The 22417-nt window shown below is 39.1% G+C and overlaps 1 protein-coding gene across 8 annotated transcripts in view; it reads right to left on the bottom strand.

The window, feature by feature from the left end:
* CEP63 (centrosomal protein 63kDa) overlaps window positions 1–22417 on the bottom strand; it is a 76019-nt gene that overhangs the window by 44178 nt on the left and 9424 nt on the right. For 6 of the 8 annotated variants that reach the window (XM_010858272.1, XM_010858268.1, XM_010858270.1 and 3 more), the window contains 4 exons: window positions 20998–21066; window positions 19900–20077; window positions 3154–3249; window positions 2206–2328 (listed from right to left, as the gene is read on the bottom strand). In XM_010858272.1, coding sequence (XP_010856574.1) covers window positions 2206–2328; window positions 3154–3249; window positions 19900–20077; window positions 20998–21066 — 466 coding nt within the window. Of the gene's footprint in view, window positions 1–2205; window positions 2329–3153; window positions 3303–19899; window positions 20078–20997; window positions 21067–22417 lie in introns of those variants that run through there. The other 2 variants (XM_010858273.1, XM_010858275.1) reach the window with 2 other exon arrangements.

Below are 22417 nucleotides of genomic sequence, written 5' to 3' on the forward strand. Positions count from 1 at the left end.
ACTGTAGTGTTGGAGAAGACTCTTGAGAGTCCCTTGGACTGCAAGGAGATCCAACCAGTCCATTCTGAAGGAGATCAGCCCTGGGATTTCTCTGGAAGGAATGATGCTAAAGCTGAAACTCCAGTACTTTGGCCACCTCATGTGAAGAGTTGACTCAGTGGAAAAGACTCTGATGCTGGGAGGGATTGGGGGCAGGAGGAGAAGGGGACGACAGAGGATGAGATGGTTGGATGGTATCACTGACTCAGTGGACATGAGGTTGAGCAAACTCAGCGAGATGGTGAAGGACAGGGAAGCCCTGCAGTGCATAGGGTCACATAGAGTTGGACACAACTGAGCTACTGAACAACAACAAAAAAAGAGAGGGCACAGGAATGGAAGGGGAATATAAAGAGTGTAACCATGGGATATAAGCTGGGTAAGGAGTGGTGAGTGCGGACATGAGGTAGGTATGGAGCAGGGACAAATGGCTGGATCCAAGCACTTTAAGGAATGGGGAATCAGGTGATTATCAAGCATTAGGAATAAGAGGGAGCAAGCTGAAAGACGGGGATGGTAGTCAGAAAGAACAAGATGCTTAAAAATGTGATTCTTGGAGGGTTGCAAGTATTGCTAGTGACAACACTTAAGGAACCGCAATGGGAAAAGGGAAAAGAGACAGACAGGAGGTCAAAATATCTCTGGAGGAAAGAACACCAATGAACCAAAGACCACAGTACTATAAGGATCATCCTTGTGGATACCGAAATCCTCAAGAATTATGGTAAGAGCAATGTTGGAGAGAATGACAGTCAACCAGGGGAGCAGTCAGGGATCAGAAGATGACTAATTTGCCGGTATGTACGTTGCTGTTGTTGTCATTCAGTCACTATGTTGTGTCTGACTCTTGAGACCCCATGGACTGCAGCCCGCCAGTATCCTCTGTCCATGGGACTTCCCAGGCAAGAATACTGGAATGGATTGCCATTTCCTTCTCCAAAGGATCTTCCCAACCCAGGGATGGAACCTGAGTCTCCTATGTTGACTGGCAGATTCTTTACCACTGAGCCACCAGGGATGGTGGTATGTGCTGATGACATGAAAATCAAAGATGGAGACTCTGAGGTACAAAGAAAACAGAATGGTCTGGAAGCGGTAACGGGGAATAAGAACATGAGAGGTTTTGTACAAAAACCCAGGTACCAGTGAAGAAGGCTGGAGAGAAAGCAAAATCTGATTCTAAGCTCTTTAAACATAGAAAAATATTGAGATGTAAAAAAATATTAAAAGTAGAAATTAAAATTCTAGGTAGTAATAATATAACAGTATTAGTGGGTGACAGGTCACTCGGAGTAGAAACATTGTAAATAATCATACAAAGATGCTAAACAATGTTTCTCAAATTAACATCAGCTGGGGAAGCTAGATAAAATGCAGAGTCCTAGCTCACTGCTATGCTACTGGATCAGAATCTCTGGGAGACTAAAGAGGACCCTGGTTAACACTTAGGTACATTTGAGAACCAAGAGCATAGACAGAGGAGAGGAGTGGTGGATTCAACGGGGAAAAAGTAACAGCCCCATGCTGTTGGTGGTGGTGTTGTCTCAACTTCCTTAACTCCTCTGGGGAATCAAGATATACAATAATCATGGAGTTACTCAAACTTAACAAAAACTTAGTCAGCAAAGAGGGAGGCTAGTGACTTATTATATCTAAATGGGAACTAAGAATAAATAATCTGATATGCAAAGTACTGTGTATAAAAAAGCCACATACCTTCAACACTTACTAAGCCCCTCTGTTAGGTGATAAATAAAACAAAGACAACACCCACAGAGGACAGCCAGGAGCTGCTATCAGTGTTCCTCAGTGCTGGCGTTCGGGGTACAACAGGTCTCTCCTGTGTGGGATAGGCCCAGTCATGTTTGGTGTCCCTGGTTCCTGTGCCCCATTCTCCAGTTTCACTCCCAGTCATCTGACAACCAAAATAATGCCTCAAATATTTCCAATGCCCTCAAAGGATGGCACCACCCTCTTGAGAACTACTGACAGCTAGTAACCACAGGGAACCAGATGATGACAGGACAGCCTCCCACCTTTGAAATAGCTCAGTGGTAGTCCTGCAGGTGAGAGAAAATTGGCTTCATGAAATAGCACTATTAGAAACAGAGTTTTCCTACATGAAGGCTGACAATCACTACAAGCCAATCAGGACTATGAACATACCTCTATTTTTCCAGTTAACCTCTCAATTTCAGACCGATCTTCCCTGTGATTTTTGGCATTTCCTCTGAAGTCTCTTACATGTTTTTTCTGTAGCTTTTCATAGCTTCTCTTCAGTCTGCTTAACTGTAAACACAGTTATTTCTAGACTTAAAATTTAAGAATGTGTAAACAGTGCTGATAAAACAAACTGGCATTATGAAAGCACAAGTAGAGCTAACTACCATCCCAGAAAATAGAGAGCACGTTAGATAAAATACAAAACTCAAAACTACATAAAGTAAACACCAGAAAAAAAAAAAGTCAAATAAAAAATAAAGAAAAAGTTTAATAAATAAAACAAAGGTCTAATTTTTTATTATAATATACAATAGCCCTGCACTTAGGGACCCCACAACCCCTCCTCACAATAAAAGCAGCAAATAAACACTTTTTTTCTTTTCTCCAGGCCTGTGGTTCTTGAAGCATTCCCCAGTGGAACACTGATATTCACTATGCAGGAAAGGAATGCTTCGGAATTGAATAAAAAGTATTTTTTGCCAATCTGAAGAAAATAATTCAGTTAACTGGTAGAATTTTCTTACCTTTCTAATCTATCCCAAAATGCTTCTGAAACCTTTGAATCTTCCATTATTTAAAATCTACTGACTCAACTCAAAAATAAAACATTTAACATAAGCTTTTGGTATCAGCATTTCATGGTATTATACAAAAATAGCTCTATTTCTTTCAGATACTCAACCAAGAAACATATTTTAGAATCACTGTTATAGGTAATATCAAATATATAAAAGGCAAAATTCTGGGTTTAAGAATAGAGAAAGATTTCTACCCCAATATCTTCCATGGAATATATACATCCACTTTATAAAGTAGAAACCAGCTCATTAACAAAATTCTCAAGGCTGAAGAGACAGAATTATACAATATATAATAGAATTAAAATCTTACTTCTTCATGTAGTTTCTTTAACTCTTGCTTATATTCCATGGCCATCTCTTGCTTGACTTTTTCATGTTTTTCTACCTGCTGACGCAACATTCCAATCTAAAAGCAGAGAGGTGGTAGTATGTTTCATTATTAGCATTGAAACAATTACCCTGAAACATAAAAATAGAAAATAACCTTTGTACTTATCTGTAAAGACACGTTCTCAACTATACAACTTCTCAGGAAGTCAAATACCTAATTATTTAATAATTTATAACACTTCCAAAAAAATAAAAATAAGCAATTGTTCTAAAATTTCTAGGTTTAGATGAAAATTTGCTCTATCTCACTTATTCTTCCTAACCCTTTTTACCAGGAAAAAAAAAAAAACCTCACAAAAAATTAACAAGTTACAAGAACCTTGGAATCTAAAAATATTGAACAAAAATCTATGTGAGTTCAAGAATAAATTCTATAAAGCAAAGCACAGAATACTAACTTTAGACAGAAAGACACCAGGAGGCTGAAAGCTCTTGTTATATACAGTCAACATTCATTTAGATTTACCCACAAATTTAGTGTTGTGCTAAGTCTTTCAGTCGTGTCTGACTCTCTGCGACTCTATGGACTGTAGCCCATCAAGCTCCTCTGTGCATGGGATTCTCCAGGCAAGTGGGTTGCCATTTCCTAATTCAGGGGATCTTCCCCACTCAGGTATTAAACCCATATCTCCTGCATTAGCAGGTGGATTCTTTACCACTGAGCCACCTGGGAAGCCCTATTAGATAAATAGCTAAGACTAAAACTTTAGAATATGCCATAAAATGTTATTTAGAAATAAGAGGAGAATGCCAAAAGAAAAAAAAAAAAAGGAGTTAAAGATACTGAAAGAACGGTCTTAGAGAAGCAAGAATCCTAGGTTCAGAGGAATAGGGCAGATGATCATTGTTTTTTCTTATGAGACTTATAGAACTATTTTTCTTTTCATTTATTATAAGAGTCAAGCATTAGTATAAAATGTGAAGAAACAATTGTTAAATTTTATTTATTTACCAGGGTCTGGTTCATAATAGTCAAGCAACAATATTTAAATTTCTTAAAGAAAGTATATTTCTTACTAGTACAAACAACTCCCTCACTCTCAGCAATAGGCATTAGGCAGAGAAAAAGAGGTCAAATTTTGAAAACTGTCAGTATAGATGATATCATTTTAACTACAATTTAGAATTTTTAAAGTGGTTTCTTAAACCGTAACTCAATCTTCACAACATGGGAACATAGGAATTATATCCTCATTTTGCACAGGATGAAACAGATTCAGAGATGTTATTTTGTCCACCACCATTCAGGTGAAAAAATGCACAGCCAGGACTCCAAATCCCTTACTTGTTTCATTAGGTCTACCTGCTCTGTAGGGCATTAGAAGGTAAAAGCAGCAGCAAGGTCCATTAAAACCAATCCAATCCAAACAGTGTAATCAGAAAACATATAAAGCATTCACTTATGAAATGAGTTGTTTATACTAGTACTCCTCCAAGTATGAGCTACAGATGGGCTGGACCTGGTCACAACAGCAATCCAACAGGAGCTAAGAACCTTGAAGCAGAATGTAAATCAATTATGTTACAAAAAACACTGCTTGGTGCAACTGACATTTTTATATAGCAAAACTTTCTGTGATGTGAAGGATGCAATACACTGATTTACATTCTGATGCAAGTGTTACCTCACCGTGAACCTGTCATTTGAGTAGCATTGGTTTATACCATGGGACTAACTGCTACTAGGCCTGAAACTTACAAACAAAAATGACAAAAACTTAAAGGCCTATATTCTAGTTCTTCTATCATATGCTGTTCAAGTAGATTAATAAATATATTACTACCAATAACAGTGAAATTACAATTTCACAGATCAACTCTATGGAACAGATTCTTATCATTAGTATTTAGCAAATGCACTTAACCTCTACAAACTTAATCAACTTCCAGCAACCCAATCAATGAAGCAGCAAATCACTGACAGCTACATTTCTAAATATCTTTTACATCTTGATGCCCAAACTTGTAATCTTCAAATCCTTATAAAGGAGCTCATCTGCTCAATCCCATCAATTTCTTTTCAAGTGTTAAGTATGGGAATACCTCAGAAATACTGCAGATTCCTACCAGATCACCACAATAAAGCAAATTTTGTGATAAAATGAGTCATACAAATATTTTCGGTTTCCCAGCACAAATAAATGTTATGTTTGCACTATCCTATAGTCAACTAAATGTGCAAGAACATTATGTCTAAAAAGCAATGCATATATCTATCTTAATTTAAAAACACTGTATTGCTAAAAAAAATGCTAACCATCATCAGAACCTTCAATAAGTCATAATCTTTGTGCTGGTAGAGGATTTAAAATATTGCAAGAATCGAGTCTCCCTGGGGCCTCAGTGGTAAAGAATCCTCCTGCCAATGTAGGAAACACAGGTTTAATCCCTGATCTGGGAAGATACCAGATCCTGTGCACGGTACAAGTAAGCCCATGGGCCACAACTATTAAGACTATACATAAGAACTGTACCAAAAAAGGTCTTAATGACCCAGATAACCACAATGGTGTGGTCACTCACTGAGAGCCAGACATCCCGGAGTGTGAAGTCAAGTGGGCCTTAGGAAGAATCACTACAGAGTTAGTGGAGGTGATGGAATTACAGCAAAGCTATTTCAAATCCTAAAAGATGATACTCTTAAGTGCTGCACTCAATATGTCAGCAAATTTAGAAAACTCAGCAGTGGCCACAGGACTGGAAAACATTAGTTTTCATTCCAATCCCAAAGAAAGGCAATGCCAAAGAATGTTCAAATTACTGTACAACTGCACTTATTTCACACGCTAGCAAGATTACACTCAAAATTCTTCAAGTTAGACTTCAGCAGTACGTGAACCAAGAACTTCCAGATGTTCAAGCTGGATTTAGAAAAGGCAGAACCAGAGATAAAACTGCCAACATATGCTGGATTATAGAAAAAGCAAGGGAATTTCAAAAAACATCTACTTCTGCTTCACTGACTATGCTGAAGCCTTTGACTGTGTGGATCACAACAAACTGGAAAATTCTTAAAGAGATGAGAATACCAGACCACCTGACCTGTCCCCTAAGAAACCTGTGTATAGGTCAAGAAGTAACAGTTAAAACTGGACATGGAACAAGAGAGGGTTCAAAATTGGGAAACGAGTATGTCAAGGCTGTATATTGTCACCCTGCTTTATTTAACTTATATGCAGAGTACATCATGAGAAATGCTGGGTGATTCATAAGAAATAAATCACAAGCTGGAATCAAGATTGCCGGGACAAATATCAACAACCTCAGATACGCAGATTACACCACCCTTATGGCAGAAAGCAAAGAAGAATTAAAGAGCCTCTTAATGAAAGTGAAAGAAAATAGTGAAAAACCTGGCTTAAAACTCAACATTAAAAAAACTAAGATCATGGAATCTTGTCCCATCACTTCATAAATAGATGAAGAAAAAGTGGAAACAGTGACAGATTTCATTCTCTTGGGCTCAAAAATTACTGCAGATGGTAACTGCAGCCATGAAATTAAAAGATGCTTGCTCCTTGGAAGAAAAGCTATGACAAACCCAGACAACAAATAAAAAGCAGAGACATCACTTTGCTAACAAAGCTCTGGCTTTTCCAGTAGTCATGTATAGTTGTGAGAGTTGGACCATAAAGATGGTCCAACTAAAGAATTGATGCTTTTGTACTGTGGTGCTGGACAAGACACTTGAGGGCCCCTTGGAGAGCAAGGAGATCCAACCAGTCAGTCCTACAAGAAATCAACCATAAATATTCACTGGAAGGACTGACGCTGAAGCTGAAGCTCCAACACTTTGGCTACCTGATGCAACTGACTCACTGGAAAAGACTCTGATGCTGGGAAAGACTGAAGACAGGAGGAGAAGGAGGCGACAGAGGATGAAATGGCTGGATGGCATCACTGACTCAATGGATATGAGTTTGAACAAACTCAGGGAAATAGTGAAGGACAGGGAAGCCTGGCGTGCTGCAGACCACGATGTTGCAAAGACTCAGACATGACTGAGCAACTGAACCACCACCACCACCAGAGACCAGGAGCCACAGCTACTGAGCCCATGTGCCACAACTCCTGAAGCCCACTGCTCTAGAGCCCATGCTCTACAACAAGAGAAGTCACAACAAAGAGAAGCCCATGCCCTGCAACTAGAGTAGCCCTTGCTCCCTGTAACTAGAGGAAAGCCTCCACAGCAACAAAGACCTAGCACAGCCGAAAGTAAATAAGTAATCTGTTTAAAAAAAGCAATATTTAAGAATTACCAAAAGTAGACACAGAGGCATGAAATGAGCAAATGCTGTTAGAAAAAAGATGCCTACACACTTGAGTTCAACTCAAGGTGGCCACAAACCTTCAATCTGTAAAAAATACAGTATCTCCAAAGTGCAATAAAGTGAAGCACAATAAAATGAAGTCTGCCTGTAGTGCGGTAGTGCCTGTGACATCAAAACTAAGCTACAGGAATAAATTTAAACAGCCCTGGAGTGACAAAATAGTCTCACGATTACACACAAAGGAATTTCTTTAATTCACAGAAACATACATGGGAGTTTCTAACAAAATAAACAACCTAGGTATCTACATATATAGATAGGACCCTTAACAACATAGGTCTGAGCTGCACAGATCCACCTATACGGGAATTTTTTTCAATAAACACGTGTTACATAGTGCACTATCCAAAGCTGGTTGAATCCACAGATTCAGAACTACAGATACAAGCGACAATGTTAGTCACTCAATCATGCCTGACTCCTTGTGACCCCATGGACTGTAGCCTGACAGGTTCCTGTGTCCATGGGATTTTCCATGTAAGAATACTGGAGTGGGTTGCCATTCCCTTCTCCAGAAAATCGTCCTGACCCAGGGACTGAACTCGGGTCTCCTGCATCGCAGGCAGATTCTTTACTGTCTGAGGCACCAGGAAAGCCCCCAGATAAAAGAGTCAACTGTAAAATTGTACACAGATCTGCAACTGCATGGGGGATTGGTGCCCCCTGACTCCCAGGTTGCTCAAGGGTCAACGGTACAGTGTTTAACTAGGAAACCACTATCACCTTAACTTACTAAATGGAACTACTTGTGTTTTGCCCCAGGAGAAATAAAGAAGTGGTAACTAAAGTAACTTACCAAGGAGCACTGACTCTACCCAAATTACAAATAAAAAAAAATATATATATATGATTATCATTCCTTGCACTTTTTCAGTAACTTCAGTATCTTTTCATGAGATATAACTTTAAAGTACATTCTCAAAAGTCTACCCAAATTTTAAAATAAATTCCAGTTTAGCAAGTGGCATCTCAGAACACAATCTAACATAGCCAATGTAACTATGTACAGTTGACCCTTAAACAACATGGTTGAACTTCATGGGTCCACTTATATATAGATTTTTTTTCAATAAATACTACAGAGCGACATGAATTCATGAATGTGGACTCCCAGATAAAGAGAAAGAAAGTGAAAGTGAAAGTAGCTCAATTGTGTGGGACTCTTTGCAACCCCATGGGCTGGAATTCTCTAGGCCGTAATACTGGAGTGGGTAGCCTTTCCCTTCTCCAGGGGATCTTCCCAACCCAGGGATCAGACCCAGATCTACTGCACTGCAGCCAGACTCATTATCATTTGAGCCACCAGATAAAGAAGGCTGACTATAAAGTTCTATGTAGATCTCTGAGTGCATTGGAGTCACTGTATCTAACCCCCACATTGTACAAGAGTCAACTGTACTGCTATGACCCAAATTGCAAAAGGTCAACCATTGACAGATTCTCTTGACAAGGAGAAAAACACTTCATGAAGCCTAACACTTTCCTTGTGACATGAAACATTTCTAAGATATTCTTGATAAGTGCAGTACCATCAACAGAATCAAAATCTCAATGTATCACTCACAGAAGTACCCTTAAGAAGCAGAACAACAGCACTAATGAGTGGTGATCCTACTGGTAGGAAAGCCCATCCAAGTGGGACTTGGGACCAGTGTTTACCTACAGTCCTTCCAATCCTTCTGAGATTAGTATTTATGCCAGAAATTTAGGGGACGTTTTTGCACTTATATATGCCTTCTGCTTCTCTTCCAATATTCAATGTTCTTTTTATTGTATCAGCTAAATTAAGAGAAATCAATTAGCAAATGTTATTAAACTTTTCCCAAAAATCATCAATAACACTGGGTGGTAAGATCATAAATAATATTTATTTTCTTCTTTTCTTTCTTTTCCCCTTTTCAAAAAGTATACATTTTTTTTAAGTTTTCTGAGTTTTATTTTAAACCTAACCAAAAGAAGCAAATTGTTGAATCTGAGCTTAACTTTTTACACTAATCATACAATGTGGCCAAAAACAACATTCATTAAACTCAGTGATTATCAATATGGGCATGTAATAGAATGATCGTGTGACTCCCTTTACATTTTCTTAAAGAAGTTACATATGTACTACATGTGACCAAGGTAACACGATCCTTGAAATATTAAAAACATTAACATTCTTATGCACTTTCACCAATGAATTTTTCTTCTGAAAAAAAAAAAAACAGAATTTGACATACAAATACTTTCTATGCATTATAAAAAGAGAGCATTAACAATTCAAGATAGCGATGTAGGAAGATTCTAAACTCACCTCCCTCCTCAGATTCACTGGATCTACAGCTAAACATGGAACAATTTCTTCTTGGAAAAAAACTTAAAGCTTGGTTGAGGGACAACTACATGTTGGACAAAAGAAAAGAAAACCATACAAAAACCTGTAGAGGAGATGGAGACACAATCTCACCATAAATCTCACCCCTAGTGTAGCAACGATAACCAGAAGGGAACTCAAAACTCAGAGCTTCTCCTTGAGGAGCAAAGGGTTCAAACCTCACCTTGGGCACCCCAACTTTTAAGACATGCACTTGAGAGGTGAGCCCCCAAACATCTAATTTTTGAAAACCAATGGGTCTTGTGTCCCAAGATCCACAAAATGATAGCAACCTGAGAAACACCTCTTAGAGGGCTCATGTGCTTGGACTCACACATTCCAGAGTCCAGCTCAGAGGTAGCCAATTGGGGCTAGACTTAAAGTGAGTAAGGCCCACCATTAAAACCTCAGCTAAAGGGACAGGGGTCTTATTCAACACACACAGCTAGGATCCTGTTGGAACACTCTGGAAACAAAGACTGGAAGGTATCACCTTTTTCATGCTCCAGAGCACCACTATCTCCTGGAAGAGAAACTTTCTCTGATGTCCTGATCTTTACAGCTCCTGCCCAGGATATGATTCTAGATTACCTGGCTCTAGAGACCAAGGGAGCTTCGTGTTCTGGGTCCTAAGGAACTGTTGTAATCAGTGTCACCCAGAAAGGAGCTCATGCCCTAGTCGGGTGCCTGGATTTTTGTGACTACTGCTAGAGAACACCTCTACATTAACTGGCTCTAGCGGTAAGTGGGGGCTTCCCTGGTGGATTTGCAAGAATCCACCTGCAATGCGGGAGACCCTGGTTCAATTCCTGGGTTGGGAAGATCCCCTGGAGAAGGGATAGGTTACCCTCTCCAGTATTCTTGGGCTTCCCTGGTAGTTCAGACGGTAAAGAATCTGCCTGCAACGCGGGAAAGACCTAAGTTCAATCCCTGGGTTGGTAAGATCCCCTGGAGGAGGGCATGGCTACCCACTCCAGTATCCCCAGAGAATCCCCACTGGTGGGCTACAGTCCATGGGGTCACAAAGAGTCAGACATGACTGAGCGACTAAGCAAAGATGGTCAGTGGGGCTTATACTCGTGGGTCCTACAGGACTGCAACCCAAGGAGAAAGAGTTCTTAAACAGCTACTATCACAAAGGCACAGCAAAAGGCAACAGACCCTGGAGTTGCATTCTTTCTGTGAAAGGAGATTACTAATGGATCATCATGACTGCTAAGGGACAAGCTTCTGATTAGGCATGCATCTTGGCATTGACTGCAGTCCTTTCCAGAGACCTTGGAGGGCACTACCTTTGCTTTCACACTCTGCTGCCTCCAGTGCACAGATGGCACGGCTGTACACATGGCTTGTGCCCAGGGGTCTCCCTTTGATTATCTAGCTCTAGGTGACTGGAAGGACTTGCATTCCTGGATCCCACAGGACTATGGCAATCAGAGGGATAGTTCTTAGCAGGCTACCACCCTTACGGCACTGTACAGAAAGTAGAATGAGGCACACTCCCCAGGCTTTCTGTGAAAGAGTCCCCTTTACTTGTCTTGGACCTTTGTCCTAAGGAGTAGGCTTCAGGTTTGGCTCACATTTAGTGGCCTATGGAGTTGCTCTCAAAGAACGTAGGCTGTGGATACCTTCTTGGCATTCTCCCTCTGCCTTGCTCCAGCCCAGAAGTATTACCCAGAAAACAGCTCACATGGAGCCCACGTGGTGACCTCCAAATCACCTGGCTCTGAGGACCAATGTGGCTTACTCCTGCAGCCCTTCAGAACTGTATATACTTGCATACTATAAACGCTGCTGCCCCAGCTTCCAGTCAGTCTGAATCTAGGTGCTGAGATTCTCCACTTTGGGACAATGACAGATCTTGGCACATCCTCAACTACTAGGTGCTACTAAAAATACAATAGGCTGCCTAGACAAGTACAGACATTTGAGAAACACCCAGAAGCTGAGGCAGGGTTGAATTACAAGGTTCATCTCTTACACAAGGCCACTCCTTCAACACTAGAAGAGGTGGTTATTTCATTTACTGTGCAGAAACAAATGGAGAGTCAAGGAACAGAGGAATATGTTCCAAACAAACATAAAATAAACCTCAGAAGAAACCTTAATGAAATGGAGGTAAGTAATTTAGGACTACCTGATAAGAGTTTACAAAAATGCTCACTGAACTGGGAAGAATGGATGAACACAATGAGAACTTCAACAAAGAGACAAGAAAAAGATAAGAAAGTACCAAGTAGAAATCATAGAACCAAAGAATACAATAGCTGAACGGAAGGACACACTAAAGGGGTTCAACGGCAGACTGCTGCTGCTGCTGCTGCTGCTACTAAGTCACTTCAGTCGTGTCCGACTCTATGCGACCCCATAGACGGCAGCCCAGCAGGCTCCTCCATCCATGGGATTTTCCAGGCAAGAGTACTGGAGTGGGGTGCCACTGCCTTCTCCACAACGGCAAACTAGATGCAGTCAACTCACAGACAAGGCAATGGAATACGCCCAGTTAGAGCAGCAAAATGAAAAAAAGAATGAATACTGTGAAGATGGCTTCAGGAGCTTATGGGACAACGCCAAACAGACTTTCACTTTATAGGGCTCCTAAAAGAGGAAGAGAGAAAGGAGTAGAAATCTTATTTGAAAAAATAATGGCTGAAAACTTCCCTAACTTGGGCAAGAAAACAAGCATCCAAATCCAAGAAGTCCTGAGAATTGCAAACAAGATGCTACCAGGGTTTCCCTGGTGGCTCAGTGGTAAAGAATCTGCCTGCCAATGCAGGAAACATGGGTTCAATCCCTGATCTGGGAAGATCCCACATGCCTCAGAGCAACTAAGCCCGTGGGCCACAACTGTTCTATTTAGCCTGTGTTCTAGAGCCCAGGAGCCGCAACTGCTGAGCCCTGGTGCTGCACTACTGAAGCCTGCATGCCCTAGAGCCTGCGCTCGGCAACAAGAGAACCCACTGTGACGAGAAGCCCGCACACCACAACTAGAGAGCAGCCCCTGCTCGCCACAACTAGAGAAAAGCTCACGCAGCAACAAAAACCCAGCACAGCCAAAAATGATAAATAAATCAAATTATATTTAAGAAGAAGCTACCCAAGAGACCCACACCAAGACACATTGTAACTAAAATGTCAAAAGTTAAAGACAAGGAGATAATCTTAAAAGCTATGAGAGAAAAACTAGCTCTGTACAAGGGAACTCTCATAAAGCTATCAGCTGATCTTTCAGCACAAACATTGTAAGCCAGAAAGCGTGATTCATTCAAAGTACCGGAAGAAGAAAACGTCCACTCAAGAATACTCTGCCCGGCAAAGTTTTCATTCAGAATCAAAGGAGAGATAAAGGTTTTCAGACAAGCAAAAGGAGATCACCACCACTAAATTGGCCTTATAAGAAATTTTAAAGGGACTCCTTTAAGCTGACAGAAAGGATATTAATTATAATTAGTAACAAGAACACAAATGAAAGGATAATTATCATTGGAAAAGTGAATAGTGAAGGTAGTGGGTTAATTACTAATAAAGCTAATATAAAGGTTAAGTTAAAAAACTATGATTACGATAATTAGCTAAAAAATGCACAAGATATAAATATATAAAATGTGACATTAAGACATACAACATGAGAATAAATGTTGAGTTTCAGAATGGGATCAAACTTCAGATGTTATCAACTTAAAATAGACTGTTATAGATATAAGTTGTTAAATGTAAGTCTCATGGTAACCACAAAGCAAAAACCTACAATAAATAAACAAAAGAGAAAGAGAAACAGATATAAGAATACCACCAAAGAAAGTCATCAAACCACAAAGGAAGAGAGCAAAAGAAAGGAACAGAGAAAAACTACAAAAGCTGCTAGGAGACAATTAACACAATGGCAATAAGCACGTACTTATCAATAATCACCTTACCTGTAAATGGACTAAATTATCCAACCAAAAGCCATAGAAAGGCTAAAGAAATAAAAAGCAACACACTCCTATATATGCTGCCTACAAGAGATACACTTTAGATATAAGGACACACTGAAAGTAAAGGGGTGGAAAAAGATTCCATGCAAATGAAAACCAAAAAATAAAGATGGATTAGCTATATTTATATTAAAAACAAACAAAAAACAAACCTTTAAAACATACTTTTTAATAAGATACAAAGAAGGGCATTAAACATTTATAAATATTTATGTACCCAAAATAGGAGCACCTAAATATGTCTCACATTTATCAACAGACCTAAATGGAGACATAGGCAGCAATACAATAATAATAGGGGACTTTCATACCCCACTTACATCAATGAAAAGATCACCCAGACAGAAAGTCAGTAAGGAGATACCAGCCTTAAACAACATATTATACTATATGGACTTAACAGATATTTACAGAACATTCCATCCAAAAACAACAGAATACACATTCTTCTCAAGTATATATTGAACATCTTTAATAGATAGATAAATCATATGTTAGGCCAGAGACCAAGTCCTAATAAATTTAAGAATATTTAAATCGCATCAAGCATCTTTTCCAATCACAATGGCATGAAATGAGAAATTACATGACGAAAAACGGAAAATATACAACTATGTAGAGATTAAACAACATGCTACTGAATAACCAACTGGCCAAAGAAGAAATCAAAAGAGAAATCAAAAATACCTTAAGAAAAACAAACACGTAAACATTAACATGCTAAAATTTATAAAATACAGTAAAAACAGTTCTGTGAGGGAAGTTTACAGTGATAAATACCTACTTCAAGAAGCAAGAAAAATCTCACACACAATCTAACTTCACCTTAATGAATTGGAAAAAGACAATACAAAGCCCAAAGTTAGTACAAGAGAGGAAATAAAGATTCAGTTCAGTTCAGTCACTCAGTTGTGTCCGACTCTTTGCGACCCCATGGACTGCAGCACGCCAGGCCTCCCTGTCCATCACCAACTCCAGGAGTTTACTCAAACTTATGTCCATCGAGGTGGTAATGCCATTCAACCACCTCATCCTCTGTCGTCCTTTAGAATAGAAATAAATGAAATAGAGACTAAAAAGACAACAAAGATCAGTGAAACTTTAAGAGCTAGTTTTTAGAAGGCAAATAAAATTGACAAAACCTTAGCTAGACTAAGAAAAATAAGAGAAATAACTCAAATAAGTCAAAAATGAAAGAGGAGATATTACAAGTGATACCACAGAAATGCAAAGGATCATACAGACTACTAGGAACAATAATATGCATACAAATTAGACAAACCAGAAGAAATGGATAAACTCCTACAAACGTATATGCTCAAAGACTAAATGACGATGAAACAGAAAGTCTGAATAGACCAATCAATAGCAATCAGATTGAATCAGTAATCAAAAACTCTCAACAAATGAAAGTCCAGGACCAAATGGCTTCACTGGTGAATTCTATGAAACATTCAAAGAAGAATCAATATCAATCTTCTTCAAATTCTTCCAAAAAATATAAGAGGGGGATGAAACACAATTTATGAGGGCGGTATTACCCTGCACCAAAACCAGACAAAAGTACTACAAAAAAAAAATTTTTTTTTACAGACTAATATCCCTGAGGAACATAGATACAAAAATTCTCAACAAAATATTCAGCAATACATTAAAAGGATCACATACCATTATCAAGTGAGATTTATTTCAGAGACGCAGGGATGGTCCAACAACTGTAAATGAGTCAATGTGATACACTATATAACAAAATGAAGACAAAAATGCTATGATCATCTCAATAGACGCATAAAAAATATTTGACAAAACTCAAATACGCTCATTTACGATAAAAATCTCAAATCTCTCAACAAAGCTAGTATGGAGGAAACATACCTTAACATAATGGCACACATGACAAGCACGCAGCTAACATACTCAATGTTGAAAATCCTGAAGCTTTTCCTCTAAGATCAGGTATAATACAAGGATGCTCACTTCACCACTTTTCTTCAACCGAGTATTGGAAGCTGCAGCCAGAATAGTTAGGCAAGAAAAAGAAAGAAGAGGCATTCAAATTGGAAAGGAAGAAGCAATACTGTCACTGTTTGCAGATGACATGAACGTAGCTAGGAAACCGCAGACTCCATCACAAACCAACAGAACTAATAAATGATTTCAGTAATACTACAGGATACAAAATCAATTTAAAAATCTATTGTGTTTAATAACAAGCTATCAGAAAGAGAAATTGAAGACAATAATCCCATTTACAACTGCATAAAAACAGTAAACCACCTAGGAGTAAATTTAACCAACAAGGTGAAATACGTGTATACTGAAAACTACAAAATGTTAGCAAAAGAAATTGAAAAAGACACAAATAAATGGAAAGATGAAAGACTGAAAGAATCACTATTGTTAAAATGGCACTACTATCCAAAGCAATCTACAACTTCAGTGCAGTAGATATCAAAATTTTAATGGCATTTCTCACATAAATAAAACAAACAAAAAAATCCTAACATTTGTATGGAACTGAACAGTCAAAGCAATCTTGAGAAAGAACAAAGCTGGAGGCACCATGGTCCCTAACTTCCAAGTATATTATAAGGCTATTATTACATGCAAACAGTAAAGTTTTATGGGCATAAAATCAGAGACTTAGATCCATAGAACAGAAAAAAAAGCCCAGAAATAAACCCACATATATGTGGTCAATTAATTTATGACAAACAAACCAAGAATATACAATGGGGAAAGACAGTTTCAATAAATAATGTTAGGTAAACTGGACAGTCACATGCAAGAGAATGAAGCTAAACCACTATCTTACACCATTCACAAAGTTAACTCAAGATGGATTAAAGACTTGAACATTAAGACCTGAAACCATAAAACTCCTAGAAGAAAACATAGGCAGTAAGCTCCTTGATATAGGTCTTAGCGATAATATTTTGAATCTGTACCAAAAGCGAAAGTAAAAAAAGTAAAAGCAGCAAAAGGGAAAATACACAAGTGTGACTGCATCAAACTAAAAAGCTTCTGCACAGCAAAGGAAACCATCAACAACATGAAAAAGGCAACCTACTGAATGGGAGAAAATATTTGCACATTAGTAACTGACAGAGGGTTGACACCCAAAACACACAATGAACTTACACAATTCAAAAGCAAAAAAACACATCCAATGAAAAAATTCAAAAACAAAAAAAAAAACATCCAATGAAAAAATGGGCAAAAGATCCAAATAGACATTTTTACAAAGGAGACATACAGATAACTAACAGGGACATGAAAAGATGGTCAACATCACTAATCATCAGGGAAATGAAAATCAAAACCACAATGAGAGAGCAACTCAAACCCTTGCAGAATGGCTAGTATCAAAAAGACAACAAATAACAAGTATTGGCAAGGATGCAGACAAAAAGGGAAACCTTGTGCACTGTTTGCAAACACTTACGTTCACGCAACCATTATGGAAAATAATACAGAGATTCCTCAAAAAATTAAAAATAGAACTACCATCAGATCAGATCAGATCAGTCGCTCAGTCGTGTCCAACTCTTTGCAACCCCATGAATCGAAGCACGCCAGGCCTCCCTGTCCATCACCAACTCCCAGAGTTCACTCAGACTCACGTCCATCGAGTCAGTGATGCCATCCAGCCATCTCATCCTCTGTCGTCCCCTTCTCCACCTGCCCCCAATCCCTCCCAGCATCAGAGTCTTTTCCAATGAGTCAACTCTTCCATACAATCTAGTAATTTCACTTCTGAGTATTTATCTGAAGAAAATTAAAAAACACTAATTCAAAAAGATACATGCATCCTCGTGCTCACTGTAGAATTATTTATAATACAAAGATGTGGAAACAACCTCAGTATTTACTGATGAATGAATAGATAAATCATGGGATATGTGTATATATAAAGAATATTATTCAGCCATAAAAAACAAAAAAGTTGCCACTTGCCACAGCATGGGTGGACCTTGAGGGCATTACACTAAATGAAGTAATTCAGACAAAGACAGACAGATACTCAAATACTGTCTGATCTCTCTTACATGTAGAATCTACAAAAACAAACAAAAAATGAGCTCATAGATAAAGAAAACACATTGGTGGCTACAAGAGGCAAAACTTGGATCAGAGGGTGGAAAAAATGAGTGATCGGTGTTTTGTTTTAATAAATTGAGTTTAAAAAAAACTTAAATGCTTTCTTCAACAAATATATAAGAAACATACTAGGTTGGTGCAAAAGTAATTGCAGTTTTGCATTGTTGAACTCTGCCATTTGATATTGGAATGCATTCTTAAGTGTGATTGTTATACATCATTTTAATGCACATTTTTCACTTTATATTTCTTTGCTAATGACTTATTACTTGCTATTTATTTTATCTTTAGTCTATGGAAATAATGCTAGACAAAAAGCAAATTTGAACAATTTTCTTATTTGAGTTCCAAATGGGTTATAAAGCCGTGGAGACAATTTGCAACATCAACAACACATTTGGTCCAGTAATTGCTAATGTACTTACAATGAAGTGGCGGTTCAAGAAGTTTTGCAAAGAAGATAAGAACTTTAAAGATGAGGAGCACAGTGACCAGCAGTAAGAAGCTAACAACAACCAAGAGGATTGTCGAAGCTGATCCTCTTAGAACTAGATGAGAAGCTGCCAAAGAACCCAGTGTTGACCATTCTACAGTCATCTGGCATTTGAAGCAAATTGGAAAGGTGAAAAAGTTTGATAAGTAGGTACCTCATGAGCTGACCACAAATCAAAAAAATCCCAACAACAATGAACTATTTCTTGACCTGATTGTGACATGCAACAAAAAGTGGATTTCACATGACAACCAGAGACAACCAGCTGAGTGACGGGACCACAAAGAAGCCCCAAAGCACTTTCCAAGGCCAAACACTCCAAAAAAAAGGGTTGTGGTCACTGTATGTTGGTCTGCGGCCCATCTGATCCACTACAGCTTTCTGAATCCTGGCAAAACCATTCCATCTACAAGTATGCTCTGCAAATTGAGGAGATGCACCAAAAACTGCCACATCTGCAGCCAACACTGGTCAACAGAAAGGTCCCAATTTTTCTCCACGACAATGCCCCACCGCACATCACACAACCAACACTTCAAAAGTTGAATGACTTGGGCTACGAAGTCTTGTTTCATCTGCGGTATTTAGCCGACCTGTCGCCAACTACCACTTTTTCAAGCATCTCAACAACTTTTTTCAGTGAACACACTTTCACAACTAGCAGGAGGCAGAAATGCTTTCCAAGAGTCCATGGAATCCCAAGGCAGGGATCTTTATGCTACAGGAACAAACTTCTTTCTTATTGGCAAAAATGTGCTGAATATAATGTTTCCCATTTTGATTAATAAAGATGTGTTTGAGCATAATTATAATAAAAAGCAGAGACAATACTTTGCCAACAAAGGTCCATCTAGTCAAGGTTATGGTTTTTCCAGTGGTCATGTTATGGATGTGAGAGTTGGACTATAAAGAAAGCTGAATGCAGAAGAATTGATACTTTTGAACTGTGGTGTTGGAGAAGACTCTTGAAAGTCCCTTGAACTACAAGGAGATCCAACCAGTCCATCCTAAAGGAGATCAGTCCTGGGTGTTCATTGGAGGGACTGATGTTGAAGCTGAAACTCCAATACTTTGGCCACCAATGCGAAGAGCTGACTCATTTGAAAAGACCCCGATGCTGGGAAAGATTGAGGGCAGGAGGAGAAGGGGACGACAGAGGATGAGACGGTTGGATGGCATCACTGACTCGACGGACATGGGTTTGGGTGAACTCCAGGAGTTGGTGATGGACAGGGAGGCCTGGCGTGCCACGGTTCATGGGGTCGCGAAGAGTCAAACACGACTGAGTGACTGAACTGAACTGAATAATGATTTAAAATTCACGGTCTGAAACCACAGTTACGTTTGCACCAACCTAATAAAAGGCAAAGTGAAAATATCAATAAGAGCAGCAAATCGTCTGCATTACCTCTTTGTGTTTCAAATCCAACTGACTCCTGAGAGCCTTAAGTTCCCGTTCACGGATGTCCAAGCAAGTTTCTAGAGCGTGTGTCTGTCCTTCCCATTCAGATTTTTTATGAGCTACCATTATGTCAATCTGTTTCATGAGCTCCTGCAGTTCTGCTTCACAGGATGTCAAAAATCCCCTATAAATAAGAACAGACCCTTAAGAACACAGAACATATCTCCAAGTGGCTTTTCATCTTTCACAGGTAAAAACAGAGCAAATGTAAACCTACCTAAGGTGGAACAATGTCAACAAATAATCAGAAGTAAAAAACAGGATCTCTGAGCTTTCCCTTTAAGGCACATAAGGTGATCAGCTATTCCACAGAACAGTCTTCCTCCAGCAGCCAACCTAAAGCCTACATCATGTGGCCAAACACAGACTGATGGAACTCTGGTTTGGGAGTGAGACTTCCACAACCAACAACTATCTCATCTTTAACATTTCAGGGAAGCTTTCCGAAGAACCCAGGCAAGCATACGTCATATTCTCAGCTAGCCAAGCAAATAAAAATCTTTGGAAACAAGTAGAAAAATGACAATACAACTTTAAGAACTGTCTTAAGAAATTCTTCCTTGAGCCAAATTTATTTCAACTACTTCTTTCCAACTTATTATAAGCAACTTACTACAATCTATCTTCCTGTAAACTTACTGATGTCCTTCAATATTTCAGGAGATGTCAGATATTACAAAGGTAAAAACACAAGTGGACACAAATGTATTGGATTCAAAGAGATTTCTAGGAATGGCCACAGAGAAATAACTACTAAGGCTTAAATATTTAAAAAAAAAAAAAATCATTTGCTCTTAGTGTCACAAAATCCTTTTGTTTTTTAAAAGTCGAAAATGTAAAGTGGGTTGACAGAAAATATCCAGCTTCACACTGCTGAGATGAGGGAAACACCCCAAGGAGACATGCTGTCCACAAACATGACACGATCAGCCTAGATTTTATTCACATTTCTGCTTCTGTGCCCAAAGCACAAAATGGTCAGAGGCGTAACTCAGACATGCTTTTTAAACTCAGTGAGAAACTTAGGGTCAAAAGCAAACTTACCCATCATGCCCCCGATTTTGTATTCCTTCCAACAAAGCCTCCATCGCCAAATCTCCTTTGTTTTGGCAACTGGGAAAGCAAAAAAGTCAGTCAGGAGAAAACTCATTTTTTATGTTGCAACATTCCAACTTACAAACTTAAGAATGTGAATGAAAGCATACAAATTAACAATGAGAAAATGTAGCGCTCCTTAGGATAACTGTAGAAGAGTCAAGGAATATCCCTTCAAGAAATAGCAGAAACAAACACACTTCAAAATAACTTCCAATGATCTGCGCTGCCACTGACACTTCCCCGCATGACTAAAATCAAATGCCTTATTGTGGCACCCCTACTTTCTCACGTAAGAGCAGGTCTGGGTGGAAGTGGGTGCTAGCAGCAGAGGGACACAGATACTAACAAATCCAGAGGTCAGAGGAAAAGTGAGCTTCTTTAAAGAGACAGTGTTAAAAGGTAAATGTTCTGTGCTTGAACTTATTGGTCCATCATGGGAGCTCCTATTCAACTCTAGATGACAGGCCCATGAAGCTCCTAGAACAGCTTCCATCCCCTAAGAGGCGACTACTGACCTCCTTCCTCTGCACTTCATTGTTCTTAGTCCTTAACAGGTCATTTCACTGGAGTTACATCACACTGGAAATGTCTTTTTTCCCACCCTTTTCCCTTACTATTCCACCCTCAAGGACAGAAAATCAGTTTTATTTACACCCGAAGCTCCAGGGCTTAGTGTGGCATTTCAACCTGATCTGCGCTGAATGCTCTCGGCTGGCTTATCTCAATTCCCCTCCCTTTTTTACCTAGCCCCCCATACAAACTGGTCTATAGCTGGAGAACTGAAAAGAATCTAGCAAAGAAAGAAGGGAAGGGAGACAGAACAGACTATCACAGAAAGAGAAAGACACACCATAAAGAAAGGCAGATGAGACGAGAAAGACCGCCCTTAAATCTGGATATGCCAAAGAACAGTAACTGCTGTAAGTTTCTCACTTATCACAAATCTTCAGAATGTTCATGTGTCAAACCACTACTCATTCCTGAAGAACTGCTTTCTTCCTTCAACATTCAGAGGCTCAACTCTGAATCCTCTTCAAATTACATTGCTCTAAGAGGACTTGACCTGCCTCTTGAGAAACCTGTATGCAGGTCAGGAAGCAACAGTTAGAACTGGACATGGAACAACAGACTGGTTCCAAATAGGAAAAGGAGTACGTCAAGGCTGTATATTGTCACCCTGCTTATTTAACTTATATGCAGAGTACATCATGAGAAACGCTGGGCTGGAAGAAGCACAAGCTGGAATCAAGATTGCTGGGAGAAATATCAATAACCTCAGATATGCAGATGACACCACCCTTATGGCAGAAAGTGAAGAACTAAAGAGGCTCTTGATGAAAGTGAAAGAAGAGAGTGAAAAAGTTGG

Source organism: Bison bison, unplaced genomic scaffold, assembly GCF_000754665.1.
Source record: "Bison bison bison isolate TAMUID 2011002044 unplaced genomic scaffold, Bison_UMD1.0 scf7180017864384, whole genome shotgun sequence".
Classification (NCBI taxonomy): domain Eukaryota; kingdom Metazoa; phylum Chordata; class Mammalia; order Artiodactyla; family Bovidae; genus Bison; species Bison bison.